This window comes from Gigantopelta aegis, chromosome 14, assembly GCF_016097555.1.
Source record: "Gigantopelta aegis isolate Gae_Host chromosome 14, Gae_host_genome, whole genome shotgun sequence".
NCBI lineage: Eukaryota > Metazoa > Mollusca > Gastropoda > Neomphalida > Peltospiridae > Gigantopelta > Gigantopelta aegis.
Window position 1 is genome coordinate 16,932,185 of NC_054712.1, and position 15,594 is coordinate 16,947,778.

The 15,594-nt window shown below is 39.0% G+C and overlaps 1 protein-coding gene across 1 annotated transcript in view; it reads right to left on the reverse strand.

Moving 5' to 3' along the window:
* Window positions 1-15,594, reverse strand: part of LOC121388286 (inositol 1,4,5-trisphosphate receptor type 3-like) — a 133,059-nt gene that overhangs the window by 71,928 nt on the left and 45,537 nt on the right. Inside the window, exons 16-27 of the mRNA XM_041519565.1 lie at window positions 15,324-15,423; window positions 12,460-12,514; window positions 11,084-11,196; window positions 10,388-10,487; window positions 9,762-9,869; window positions 9,018-9,154; window positions 7,797-7,864; window positions 6,448-6,503; window positions 6,060-6,221; window positions 4,926-5,164; window positions 3,459-3,543; window positions 329-516 (exon numbers count right to left, since the gene is read on the reverse strand). Of these exons, the coding sequence (XP_041375499.1) occupies window positions 329-516; window positions 3,459-3,543; window positions 4,926-5,164; window positions 6,060-6,221; window positions 6,448-6,503; window positions 7,797-7,864; window positions 9,018-9,154; window positions 9,762-9,869; window positions 10,388-10,487; window positions 11,084-11,196; window positions 12,460-12,514; window positions 15,324-15,423 (1,411 nt within the window). The remainder of the gene's footprint in view (window positions 1-328; window positions 517-3,458; window positions 3,544-4,925; window positions 5,165-6,059; window positions 6,222-6,447; window positions 6,504-7,796; window positions 7,865-9,017; window positions 9,155-9,761; window positions 9,870-10,387; window positions 10,488-11,083; window positions 11,197-12,459; window positions 12,515-15,323; window positions 15,424-15,594) is intronic.

Consider the following 15,594-nt stretch of genomic DNA (forward strand, 5'->3'; position numbering starts at 1 on the left):
AAAATATTTTTACAATTTCAGGCAAGAAATTAAATTCTAGACAGAAATACCATACGGTGTTGCACAAGGACCAAGTACCTTTAAAAACACAGATATTGGCCTTATGGCTGGCAGGTACGGAGTTCAAACACCCGGTACAGCTCCCACCTAGGACAAGGCTTAATGAGAAGGTGTAACTTCTCTCTAACTAACCACTAACAACTAACCCCTGTCCTAAACAGACATTTCAGATAACTGAGGTATGTGCCCAGGACAGTGTGCTTGAATCTTAAGAGGATATAACCAAAAAAATAAATGGAACTACTGTTGTAGTAGTTGTTGTACACACCTGTCGTGGGGAATCTCGCTGTTCTGCATATCGACGGCCGAGCCATTGCTCTTCATGTAGACATGGTGCAGGCAGCGCAGGAAGGGTTTCTTCAGGACGTTGTCCACGTTGGGGTTGTTCAGCATCCACAGCAGGTCGTCCATGGGCAGGATCGTCTGGCACAGCGACTCTATAAACATGTTCTCACCCTGGGAAAATAAACAGGATTGTCTGACACAGCGACTCTATAAACATGTTCTCACCCTGGGAAAATAAACAGGATTGCCTGACACAGCGACTCTATAAACATGTTCTCACCCTGGGAAAATCAATAGGATTGCCTGACACAGCGACTCTATAAACATGTGCTCACCCTGGGGAAATCAACAGGATTGCCTGACACAGGGATTCTATAAACATGTCCTCACCCTGGGGAAATCAAAAGGATTGCCTGACACAGGGATTCTATAAACATGTTCTCACCCTGGGGAAATCCACAGAATTGTCTGACACAGCAACTCTATAAACATGTTCTCACCCTGGGAAAATCAACAGGATTGTCTGACACAGCAACTCTATAAACATGTTCTCACCCTAGGAAAATAAACAGGATTGACTGACACAGCGACTCTATAAACATGTTCTCACCCTGGGAAAATCAATAGGATTGCCTGACACAGCGACTCTATAAACATGTGCTCACCCTGGGGAAATCAACAGGATTGCATGACACAGCGACTCTATAAACATGTTCTCACCCTGGGGAAATCAACAGAATTGCCTGACACAGTGACTCTATAAACATGTCCTCACCCTGGGGAAATCAAAAGGATTGCCTGACACAGGGATTCTATAAACATGTTCTCACCCTGGGGAAATCAACAGAATTGTCTGACACAGCAACTCTATAAACATGTTCTCACCCTGGGGAAATCAACAGAATTGCCTGACACAGTGACTCTATAAACATGTCCTCACCCTGGGGAAATCAAAAGGATTGCCTGACACAGGGATTCTATAAACATGTTCTCACCCTGGGGAAATCCACAGAATTGTCTGACACAGCAACTCTATAAACATGTTCTCACCCTGGGAAAATCAACAGGATTGTCTGACACAGCAACTCTATAAACATGTTCTCACCCTAGGAAAATAAACAGGATTGACTGACACAGCGACTCTAAACATGTTCTCACCCTGGGGAAATCAACAGGATTGCCTGACACAGCGACTCTAAACATGTTCTCACCCTGGGAAAATCCACAGGATTGTCTGACACAGCAACTCTATAAACATGTTCTCACCCTGGGAAAATCCACATAATTGTCTGACACAGTGACTCTATAAACATGTTCTCACCCTGGGAAAATCAACAGGATTGTCTGACACAGCGACTCTATAAACATGTTCTCACCCTGGGAAAATCAACAGGATTGCCTGACACAGCGACTCTATAAACATGTTCTCACCCTGGGGAAATCAACAGAATTGCCTGACACAGGGACTCTATAAACATGTTCTCACCCTTGGGAAATCCACAGAATTGTCTGACACAGCAACTCTATAAACATGTTCTCACCCTGAGAAAATCAACAGGATTGTCTGACACAGCAACTCTATAAACATGTTCTCACCCTAGGAAAATAAACAGGATTGCCTGACACAGCGACTCTAAGCATGTTCTCACCCTGGGGAAATCAACAGGATTGCCTGACACAGCGACTCTAAACATGTTCTCACCCTGTGAAAATCCACAGAATTGTTTGACACAGTGACTCCATAAACATGTTCTCACCCTGGGAAAATCCACAGGATTGTCTGACACAGTGACTCTATAAACATGTTCTCACCCTGGGAAAATCCACAGGATTGTCTGACACAGTGACTCTATAAACATGTTCTCACCCTGGGAAAATAAACAGGATTGCCTGACACAGCGACTCTATAAACATGTTCTCACCCTGGGGAAATCCACAGGATTGTCTGACACAGCGACTCTATAAACATGTTCTTACCCTGGGAAAATCAACAGGATTGTCTGACACAGCAACTCTATAAACATGTTCTCACCCTGGGAAAAATCAACAGAATTGTCTGACACAGTGACTCTTATAAACATTTTTCACCCTGGGAATATCAACAAGCTTGAAACAGTGAATCTCATCGAAAACAAAAACCTATGAGACTAGCCTGAGTACTCTGACCGTAAGAAAGCAACACAGACATTTGGACAATTGTCACGTTCTCATTATGACCCGAGAAAACTGTATATCAAAACTGCGAAATCTGTGCCTACCAAACAACAGGAGGAAACACATCAGCACCAAGTAAAATGTCTTGTTTCAAGGGGTATCCAGTTTAGATAGAGTCTGTTATTAGAGTGTCCACAAGTACTCGAGTACTCGGGCACATGCCGAGTCTAGCAAGACTCGAGTCTGTTTACAGGACCATTTGCTTTCTGCCGGTTGCATTATTGGGCTATGAGACAAGGAGGGAAAACAAAAATTGAATGTGTGGAATGCAATACAATGGCATGATTTGGAATCCATGTTCAGCGCTGGAATTAAGACGTATAATGCTATTTCACTTTATTCTTTAGTCTCATTACATACTTGGGTTTGACCCTAGAGTACTTGAGTCCAATATGTTGCACTTATGGAGGCCCTATCTGCTATATACTTACATTTAAAAAGGGACTGTAAAAGGTGTGTTGTTTTTTTAGAGAATTCCAGTTCACTGAGGGTTTTGACTCAGAATCACTGCATTGGTTGGATATAACTGGTTGTGGTGCACTCTTTAAAAAATGTTTTTATTATTGTACCACATTTTTGGCACTGGAAAGATACCGGTACACATTTTTCTACATTTGCTGGTCCAGCCATAGATACCATGAAACTTTGTCAAATTAGTTAATTAAGATCATCTCGAGTGATCAAGCAAATGCTAATTTTCAACACTGGATTAATATTACATATATCTCACTAGTACAACAATTATTCAAAACAATAGACAGTGGAAAAAGTGTGTAGGGGAGACAATTTAAATATGTGTTGTTTAGAAAATTAACAGTCAGTAACGAAGAATGCTACAGCTTCTTGTTTTGTTTTACATGGCTGATACGAACTGAATTGTGGACTTTTTTAATACCTACCTCTGCACATGCAGCCAGAAGATCAAGCAAACTGGTATAATATCTTAAAATAGCAATGTTTGTAGGATTTGTCAAAATCTTCTCTCTGTAAAAAAAGAGAAGAAATTAAATGTCAAGAAAGATTAATCCATGTTACTGCATATGTTATCCGTCTAAAAAAAAAAGACAACATTAAAAATGTAAATACTAAGCCAATTAGAATTTAAATTTGGTAATGAACATGGAAGAAATTCATGAGTTGGATAGGCTATAATCATACTTGCTAAATATGGACATATTTCTAATTAAGACTAAATTCTTTTCTTTTAACTAAATTTTCAAAATTCAAATGTAAACTTTACTTTCTTTACAAACATGTCAGAATGAGCCATAACAAAACGACTGATATAAATAGTAATTTTCTTATACATAAATTTTTTACTGTATGAATAAAACAATCCTCAATAACAGCAATGAAAAATAGAGCTGGGTGATATATGCTGTATATACTGATCGGTATCGGTATCATATCAATACCAATTTACCATACCGAGCAAATTTCAAAATACCCAAATTTCGGTACTGAAAAATATTCTCCCTCCCCTCCCCATGTAGTAAAGCACTAACAATAAATCTGACCAATGCAAAATGGCTGACAAGAAGAGTGGATGGACATCGTTCTTCCACAGAATTGACCGAAAAACATGTTCATGCTCTTTGTGTCAATGGAAAGTATTGGCAGATCATAGCAATACTACAAATCTAAAGGAAGGAGGAAGGAAGAAAATGTTTTATTTAACGATGCATTCAACACATTTTATTTACGGTGATATGGTGACTGACATATGGTTACGGACCAAACAGATACTGAGAGAGGAAACCTGCTGTTGCCACTTCATGGGCTACTCTTTTTGATTAGCAGCAAAGGATCGTTTATATGCACCATCCCACAGACAGGGTAGTACATACCACAGCCTCTGATATACCAGTCATGGTGCACTGGCTGGAACGAGAAATAGCCCAATGGGCCAACCGACGGGGATCGATCCCAGACCGACCGCACATCGAATGAGAGCTTTACCACTGCGCTATGTTCCGTCCCCCCTCCCCACAAATCTAAAGAAACCCATGTAATACAACCACAAGCAAGCATACACTAAAACATTAAGATGGCAAACAGTTTACTACATTGGTTCATGATCACTCGAGGATATCTACTGTACCTTTCCGGAAACAATATAAACCAGACGAGGACCTTGTGTATGGAATTTAAATTTATTTATATGAAATAAGCGGGTGATACTTAACTCGGGCAAGCATTTAAAGCTGAATATTCATAAAATACTGCTTGATATCGGTATCGGCATTGTGTCAATACCCCAATACCAAGGTAAATCACCCCAATACTGAGGTAAATCACCCTAAAAATACCGATACCGAATCTGAAATTTTAATACCACCCAGCTCTAACGAAAGAAGAAGTGGTACCGTTCTTCCTTGGACAGGTCGAGCACGTAGGCGAGCTTCTTGTAGTTCTGCATGATGTACTTCATCACGTAGGCCTGGTTCCTCTTGAGGGTGAGGCCCGTGCCCACCACCTTGACTATCATCTGCAGCAGGTCGAGGAACTCCGGCGCCTTCTCCTGCAGCTCCGCCGCTCGGTTCACAATCTTCTGGATCTGGCGCGGGCTGATCTTCAGACACGTGTTCTGGTTGCCGTAGAAAACCTGTTGGGAAACAAGATTTGACAGTTTTGGTTGATTTAACAGCAGGATTGGGCACAAGTTTACCAACTTACTAGGCCCTCTATTAAGTTATTTTGAATTGTTTAACAACACTATTAGGGCATAAAAATGTATTAATCACCAGGGGTGGGATGTAGCCCAGTGGTAAAGTGCACACCTGATATGTAGTCAGTCTAGCCCAGTCAGTAAACCCATTGGGCTATTTCTTTCTCGAGCCAGTTTGCCATGACTGGTATAACAAAGGCTGTGGTGTGTGCTATCCTGTCTGTGGGCTGGTGCATATAAAAGATCCCTTGCTACTAATTATGGAAAAATGTAGCCGGTTTCCTGTCTATGACTTTCAAAATGACCATATGTTTGACATCCAATAGCCGATGATTAATAAATCAATGTGCTCTAGTGGTGTCATTGAACAAAACAATTTTTTTTTTTTTTTTTTAAATTAATCACCAGTTACTGGATGTCAAACATTTGTCTTAGAGGAAACACGCAACATTTTACCATTAGTAGCAAGGGATCTCTTATACACACTTTCCCACAGGCAGGGCAGCAAATACCACAGCCTTTGAAATACCAGTTGTGGGGCACTGGCTGGGATACAAAAAAAATCAATCAGAGAATGGGTCGACCAAGAAAATGAGATTATCTGACCCAAGTATACAAAACGACGGGAAATATGACTTGGAGAATGCACTGTATACAGTGTACAGTATGTCGACTATCATGAAGTTGTGCGAGATATCTTGCCTGCAGTAGTCAGAAGGTTAAGCCTTGTTTACCTCACTGAGAGCCATGGCTAGATCTGACTACCGGGTAATATCAGTTATACTCCTATGATGCAGTAAACTGGAGAAAGTCTCCTATAAGCTGTGTTTACCTCACTGAGAGCCATGGCGAGATCGGACTCGACCACGCGCACGTCCAGCAACACGTCGAGTCTCTCAAAGATGTGGTACTGGACGCGGTCGTTCTCTCGCGCCAGCAGCTTCAGCAGGTACAGAGTCTTCTTGAAGATCTGGTTCATTCCAGCATACTGCTCCTGGAGAACAAAATACAGGCTGGTTTTAATCACTGTAGTTTAAAGTCAATGATCTCAGGTACATATAGGGAACAAATAAATGGTGAAATGGGACGGCTATTATATAATAATAATTAATATTCACTAATAAAATGTTTTTTAATCACTGATACCAGAACTTATATGTGGTTCAAAATTTACCACAATCAGGAATATCTGAAATACATATAAGACTGCAAAAACTCACCAACAATTTAACATCAATTTCCTGGACCAGAATATCAAACAAAATGTTCAAGATTCCTGAAAATACAACATATTTTTTTCAGAGAAAAGATTTTTTTGTTTTTTTTACATGAATTATAACATTTTATTACACTGCAGTACCCAAGAGATATTTTCTGTTTTCTACATTTTGGTCATGATTCACAACTGAATGCAATATAATACACATAATGTTATATGATATTCATAGTATAAGAAAACATATCTGGGTTTTACTTTTGCACACAGGCCTACAGCATAATAGTGTCTGGCAGTCATCCTTTTGTAGATGGTTTTTCTGGCATGAGTCTCAAAAAATCAATCCTTCGAGCGAGCTTTAACAAGCTCCAATGATTGATTTTCTTGAGACGAGTGTCAGGAAAAACATCTACAAAAAGACAAGTGCCAGAAATATTTTCTAGTTCAATCAGTCTAATAATTTTAGTATAATTATTATAAAATTCACTGTGCATTTATTTTTGTCACTCCTTCTTTCAGCCGATATATATTACGTCACTAGAAGGAAGGAAGGAAATGCTTTATTTAACGACGCACTCAACACATTTTATTTACGGTTATATGACGTCGGACATATGGTTAAGGACCACACAGATATTGAGAGAGGAAACCCGCAGTCGCCACTTCATGGGCTACTCTTTTCGATTAGCAGCAAGTGATCTTTCATATGCACCATCCCATAGACAGGATAGCACATACCATGGTCTTTGATGTACCAGTCGTGGTGCAATGGCTGGAGCGAGAAATAGCCCAATGGGCCCACTAACGTCACTAGAAGGAATGCTAGCGGTGTTACATATTACGTATCATCACATAATACTTTTGCTTACAGCATGACATAATCAACAGGGTCCGATGCCATATAACCGTAAATAAAATGTGTTGAGTGCGTCGTTAAATAAAATATTTCCTTAATCAATCAACAGGTATTAATGGCTGGCTACCTCCTAAATGACAAAACCGACTGATCAATGAAAAGGGCGCATTACCGTCTAGGGGACGTGTGCTAGATATTTTTTTCTAGCACGGCTTTCTGGCATCTTTCTACTAGTTGATTGAACTAGAAAGCCATTTCTTTGTCTTTGAAAAACTATTTTATTAGTTAACATTTGTTTTGGCAATAAATTATGTTAAAACTAAGAATAATTTGAATCAGCAGGTTATACTGTATTTAGGTGTATGATTCCTTGTTTTTCTGCTCAACACAGATTATTTTCATTTCTTCTTTTTTGACATACTGAGCAGTGTAATTGTTCAAAAACAAAAAGTCTACAGTAACTAAATGATGTTGACAATGTATGAAAGTATACTTACCGTTGCTGATTAGGATGTTCTGGTTCATGGGATGAGGTTCGTCTGGTGTCATTGGAAGATGGCAGAACCTACAATTACAGACAAAATGACTGTTAGCTAGTGTACAACCAATGCATTAAAAAAAAGAAAAGAAAGAAATGTTTTATTTAACGACGCACTCAACACATTGTATTTACGGTTATATGGTGTCAGACATATGAGTAAGGACCACACAGATATTGAGAGAGGAAACCCGCTGTCGTCACTTCATGGGCTACTTTTTTCGATTAGCAGCAAGGGATCTTTTATATGCACCATCCCACAGACAGGGTAGTACATACCACGGCCTTTGATATACCAGTCATGGTGCATTGGCTGGAATGAGAAATAGCCCAATGGGCCCACTGATGGGGATCGATCCTACACCGACCGTGCATCAAGCGAGCGCTTTACCACTGGACTGGGCTACGTCTCGCCCCCACAATGCATTAAAGGTTGGACAGTAAAAACAGAGAGACCACCAATGCCAAGAATGTAAGAATGCTTTGAAAAACTAAAAACATATATCTAAAATTAGCAGTTATTTTTGGGCCTACCAATCTTTATTTAAAAACATGCCCCAAAATAGCAGTTATTTTTAATTACAAATCATTATTTAAGAACATACCTAAAAACAGCAGCGATTTTGCATTACAAATTTTCATTTAAAAACCAATCTACAAATATAGTTTCATAACTTCATTTATTTACAAACATTTTAATTTTTTTTAAAAAGGTAGCAGACATGATTAGAGCTGGACGGTATACTGTATAAATTTTGATATTGGAAAATGTCATCTGACATTTAGTAAAGTACTATAACAATATATCTGACAAATGCAAAATAGCTGAAAAGAAGAGAGAGATGAGGGTCTTGTGTATGGAATTTAATTTTATTAGATGAAATTAGCTGGTTGAGACTTAACTCAGGCATGTATTTAAAGGCAAGTATACACCGAAAATACTGCTTGATATCAGTATTGTATCAATACTGAATACCATACCGATATGAATGTATACCACCCTAAAAATACTGATACCGATTTCAATACTGCCCAGTTCTAGAAATTATCTAATTAATCTGTAATGAAAGTTAAAGTTTGTTTTGTTTAACGACACCACTGGAGCACATTGAATCTATAATGAAGCTCAATTTTGAGAAACCCGGAACATAAATGGAAGTGATGCTGGAAGTATTCTTACTCTGCCAGATCGTCTAGAATGCTGCCCATTAGTTTGACCTGCTGATCGTCGAGTTTGGCACGCGCCAGGCGCCGCAGTATCGGCATGTTCTTGAGAACCTCGCGATGCACACGCGAAGAATCTTGAGTGAGTAATACCTGAAACACAGGGGGAAAAAAAGAAGTTTGTTTGGTTTAACTACACCACTGGAGCACACTGATATATTAATCATCGGCTATTGGATGTCAAACTTTTGGTAATTCTGCCATATAGTCTTAGAGATGATCCCGGTTACTTTTTGTCCATTAGTAGCAAGGGATCTTTTATATGCACCATCCCAAAGACAGGATAGCACATACCACAAAGTGGAAGACAATTTGAACATGTTTGTTTTTAAAGAGTACAATTTGTGTGGAACTTGTTAAATAATATGTTACTAACCTGAGCTTTCGACATGTTTGTTTCTGAAGAGTACACGTTTGTGTGAAACTTGTTAAATAATATAATGTTACTAACCTGAGCTTTCGACATGTTTGTTTCTGAAGAGTACATGTTTGTGTGGAACTTGTTAAATAATATAACAGAACTAACCTGAGCTTTGGAAGACAGTTTGAACATGTTGGTTTTTGAAGAGTACATGTCTGTGTGGAACTTGTTAAATAATACAATGTTACTAACCTGAGCTTTGGAAGACAGTTTGAACATGTTGGTTTTTGAAGAGTACATGTCTGTGTGGAACTTGTTAAATAATACAATGTTACTAACCTGAGCTTTGGAAGACAGTTTGAACATGTTGGTTTTTGAAGAGTACACTTTGTTGAGAATGTTCAGAGCCTTGGTGATCAGTTTGTTGTACTTGTACTGGGACAAATCCTGAAAGAATTAACACAAAACAAAAATATAACAAAACTCTATCCCGACACTCTAGGAAGGAAGAAATATTTTATTTAATGACACACACACCGGTGCCTGCAGCCATAAAGCACGGTGATTAGCATTGCATGAGGCTTAAATGTTACACAAGATTCTTATTTTCTGTCAAAGAAGTACCAAGTCTGGAGTTTCTGCATTAAATTCTATTTGTAACTTGAGTTTTGTATTTATATTCAAGCACGCTGTCCTGGACAAAAACCTCAGCTATCTGGGCTGTCTGTCCAGGGCCCCATTTTACGAAGCGATCTTAGTACTAAGATCAGCTAAGTGCATAACAACCTTATTCACTTAAGGTGATCTTAGCGCTAAGATCACTTCATAAAACGTGACCCAGGACAGTAGGTTAGTGACTAATGAGAAGTCACATCCCAATTCCTACCGACAGCACATCAAGCGAGCACTTTACCACTGGGCCGGTATACTGATAGCGCTGACAGCCTCAGTTAATGAGAACTCACCACAAGGACTTTTGTGAGTAGATCTACATCAAAGATGGCCGAGAGGTTGAACATGTTCTGGAGTTCCTTCGTCACCCTCCTCTGGTGGTTCATCAACTTCCTGAAATAGCAAGTGTTTTCGTTTACTACAACCTTCATATCATGTAGTAGTCTTTGTCTTTGTATAAAGCTGTGAGGGTCGTACGTGTCGTACAAGATGGGAACCAGAGTACTCTGTGCACATGGGCGTAGGCAGGATTTTGTGGGGGGGCACCTGTGTAGTGGGATATGACACAGGAACCTTTTAATGTTATTAATAAGCGAAAAGGTAAAATTTTCCCGGGATTTTGGGGGGGGGGGGGGGGGGCATGGCCCCCTGGCCAACCCCCTCTTCTGCCCTGGAATTGTAAGCCTGAAAACACTTACTTGACACAGCTGTGAGGGTCGTACGTGTCATACAGGAGAGAAACCAGGGTGCTCTGTGCACTGCATGTGCTTCACAGCTGCTGACTGCTTGACCTCCAACCCCTCCCCCCTCTTCTGCCCTGGAATGGTAAGCCTGAAAACACTTACTTGACACAACTGTGAGGGTCGTAGGTGTCGTACAGGCGAGGAACCAGAGTGCTCTGTGCACTGTGTTTCACAGCTGCTGACTGCTTGACCTCCAACCCCCTCCCCCCTCTTCTGCCCTGGAATGGTAAGACTGAAAACACTTACTTGACACAGCTGTGAGGGTCGTAGGTGTCATACAGGAGAGGAACCAGGGTGCTCTGTGCACTGCGCTTCACAGCTGCGGACTGCTCAGCGATCTTGTATTTCCCAACAAAACTCTGCACAAGATGTATGAACACAAAACAAATTTATTAAACTATCAATAAAATTAAAATGTAATTAATGTGCTTGCTTTTATATATAAATTTAATGTCAAATATTTAAAAGACCTAGTTTATTAATTATTAGTATATTTTCTGAATGTTTTATAAAGGCAGTTTTAAAATTAATTATTGAAAAGGCTTGGTTAGCCTCAGGGCAGCATATACATGTATCACTGATTAAGACAAGATGGTGCTAAACTATTGAGACATGCCACCCACCATGGTAAAACTACATGGAAAATGCTAAACTGAATTGGTGAATTGTTGTCATTAGTAGTTTTATGCCACTTGAATAATAAGTTATAACAATTTCATTCATTATCTCATAAAACAAAATTAAAAAATATATAAAAATAATTAAGTGCTTTAAAATTTCCTTTTCTATACAATATCAAAACTGCCTATGATTTTAAGGTTCTACATATATAGCACTATATTTTATCTCATGAAAAAAATTATACAACAAATGCAACTTCATATTTATATTCCATAAAATCTGAATGACAAAACCATATTCCCATATCAAAATCATTTCTCTGCACAAGAAGAGTCTAAAGGATGTTAGGCAAAGTCGTCATTGCTTCCATGATCAACTATCAGGTGCTTGTCCTTAGGACTGCCATTCCCAAGACTAGCTTAGAAAACCTTGAACTTGCACAGGAAAGAGCTCAATGGAATATATACAGCTGAGATGGCATGCACTCAACTCATGAATCACTGTAAAAACGGTAGTGATATCAGGTGTTCACGAAAGGTGAGCATATCCTGCCCCACCAGTGGCACCCGTCATGAGCAGAGCCTACAGCCATCAAGGCCATAGTTAAAATGTACAGGATTTTTACCAAAGAGATAAAAAGGTATGTACAATGTCAAAGTCAGTGATGCATCTTATTATGAAATGGTCCCCGAGTGTTAACAATGAACATTAGATATTATAACCCTGTGAAACAACTTCTTTACCAGGACGATATGTCAGTCTTTAAAATTGGAATAGGAAGAGCATGCCCTAAGTTATCTCAGAAGTTGTGAAATATAGACACCAAAAGCTGGAGCAGAAGGAATATTGCTCGACATGAAAGGAAAATTGACTATTGAAAAGCTGATGTCATCCCTTTTATCAAACAGCTTTGTATGAAGGCCAACATGGTTATGAATCTCTGTGTATACGAATTAATATAGTCACATGATTACAGTCAGAGTAATTTTTGAGACTCTCACCTGAAGTCGGGAGTTACGCTGGTACGTAAGCAAAAGGTCTAAAACCTCCAACACCCTGTAACAAAACAACACAGAGACATGAATTAACAATACATCTGATTCAACAACAAAAAATAAACTAATTCAGAGTAAATCTCTGAGAAATCATTTCTTGTGAGGTAATTTTACACATCATATGAAAACTTGTTAAAATTTGCAAGCCAAAGTTATGAAAGGTATTTAATTGGAAAATGTGTTGCAGGTTTCATCCTTGAAAAATATAGGGTAGGTAGGTAGGAAGTTTTTAGTTTTTTTGTTTTTTTAATCAAGTCAAACTGAGAAACTGTAATCGGCTGTGGTGTTCCAAATCTAGTTTGCTGATTGCAAAAAATAGAGATCATGATTTTTTTTTGCCTAAAAAATTTCAGGGTTGCTATGAGTACATGTAGGTCAGGAAACCAGAAACACATATATATTGTTTTTAGGCCTTATCCCTTAGTCATCCTAAATGGGGGCACGAATTAGATCAGGCGGTGGACACACAACTGAAATGTTTTGGTTGTAAGATCAAATCCCTTTGGAGCAGAGCCATTCTCTTATTGGGACCTCTCCCATTCCAACTAGTGCCTCACAAACAGTATATCAAAGGCCATGGTATGTGATGTCATGTCTGTGGAAAAATAAACATACAAATTGCCAGACAAACCAAGCCTATCAGTATGACTCCCAGAAATGAACGATTTTGCTTCTGTACAAACATAATGCTGTGAATAAACAATCACCGGCTTCAGTGGGCTCACTGGGTAGGTGTAAAGCCACGACACTCTCTTCTCTCATTAACCACTAACCAACTAACAACTAACCCACTGTCCTGGACAGACAGCCCAGGTAGCTGAGGTGTGTGCCCAGGACAGCGTGCTTGAAGCTTAATTGGAAATAAGCACGAAAATAAGTTGAAATGAAATATATGCAATGCCTTTTTTTTTAATAGACTACTAATGAAAATAAATTTGCTTTTGAAGTCAGTAAAATCCCATCTCAATAATAGTGTGCGACTAAAGATCTGCATTGATCGTGAATTATATGTAATACATGGCTGTTTTGAAAAAGAAGTTTGTTTTGTTTAATGACACCACTAAAGCAAACTGATTAATTAATCGTGGGCTATTGGATGTCAAACATTTGGAAATTCTAACACATTGTCAGAAAACAAAACTGCTATTTTTTTCCATTAACAGCTATTAGGAATCTATTATAAATCACAAATAAGAAAAATGTACTACCAGAGATGGGATAAACATAAGGTACATAGTGTTAAAGCAGACATTTGATAATAAATTGTTAATGCAGATTGAAGAAAAAAAGCTGTTAAGTAACAGTTATATGTTTGTCACAGCTAGTGTCAAATAGTATTTTGTCCGTATTTAGGACTTTTAAACACATAAAACAAGATTAGAAAGTCATATGTACACACAGACACTGAAATAACTTGAGAAAGCTACTTCGATCAACCTTCACAAAAACTTACTAAACAAAAACTACACCACCTACATTTTGACCAGTTTTTTTTTGAATCAATAAAAAAAAGCATCAGTTTGTCTGTGAAAGGATTTTATCATGTAATAATTATTACAATCTAGAATTGTAACCTTGATAAACCTATACATGGGTTACCATTCAGATCATGCTATGTTGGTGCCTGCTCATACACACAGTCCTAAAATACACTGAACCAAAAAAGATTTGTTTTATATAATGACACCACTAGAGCACATTGATTTATTAATTATCGGCTATTGAATGTTGAACATTTTGGTAATTTTTACATACAGTCTTTAGAGAGGAAACCCGCTACACTTTTGGAATTAGTAGCAAGGGATATTTTATATGCAACATCCAAAAGACAGGATAGCACATACCACAGCCTTTAATATACTGGTCGTGGTGCACTGGCTAAAATTAGAAATAGCTCAATGTGCCCACTGATGGTAATTGATCCCAAACTGACCTCACATCAAGCAAGCGCTTTACCACTGGGCTACATCCCGCCCCCACATTGAACCAATTCCCTCCACAGTACCAGTAGTTCTCTGTTAGGAATATTAGGAACAATGGCCAGCTAAGATTAACACACTTTTTTTTCCAGACTGTCCGACAACATCCAAGTCCAATTATTGACTGGTTGGATCGAGTGTGTAAGTATATTTAATTTGTGAAAACCTGTGTGAAATGAAAGTGCCAAAAGTTGAAATAATCAATTTCTCATGAGAATCCCGGAGACTGGACAAAAAAGCAGTCTGGTCTGGAGGTTTAAATGAATACAGTGGAACCCGTCTAAACCAAACATCCCACAGGATGAAGCAAAACATCTGGTTTTAAGGGGTATTCAGCACCCATACTATTTATGAGTCATTTTATGAGATGATAGACAAATAATTAAAAGGTAGTTGTGGGGAGAGAAAAAAAAGAGATATAGGCATACGGGCTCCCATTTGTGCATTAAACAAAAACATACAAATCTAGATTACAACGTTTATTCATATTAACATTACTGACAAACAACTATATAGGGTTGTAAACGAATCACTACACATTTTTACATGGATTACAACTAATTTTGGCGGTAGAATGATGGAAATACATGGTAAAAAAGTTCAGGTTAGCACATTTTGATCAAATATCTATAATTTTTACTCAATTTTGAGGATTTTGCCCCAGCACTAAGTGGACAGTTGCTCCCCCCCCCCCCCCCCCCCGTCTCATGTGCTTATGAAATGATGTGTGATTGGAGGAGAGAGCTTTTGCCCCCATGTGTCTGTCCCCCTCCCCGTCCAGCAATGCCAGTGAAATAGAATGTGTATAATAACTGAGATGTTGTGACTCACTGGAATTTGGCATTCACAATGGCTGCAGTTTCTGGACAGGCTTCGTAGCGGTCTGCGTGCTGATACTGTAACACTTGCTTCATTGCCTCCTTCGAGTAACCTGGCAAAGTACAACAATTCTTTAGTGAATCAGGCCTCGGTGGTGTCGTGGTTAAGCCATCGAACATAAGGCTGGTAGGTACTGGGTTCGCAGCCCGGTACCTGCTCCCACCCAGAGCAAGTTTTAACGACTCAGTGGGTAGGTGTAAGACCACTACACCCTCGACTCTCT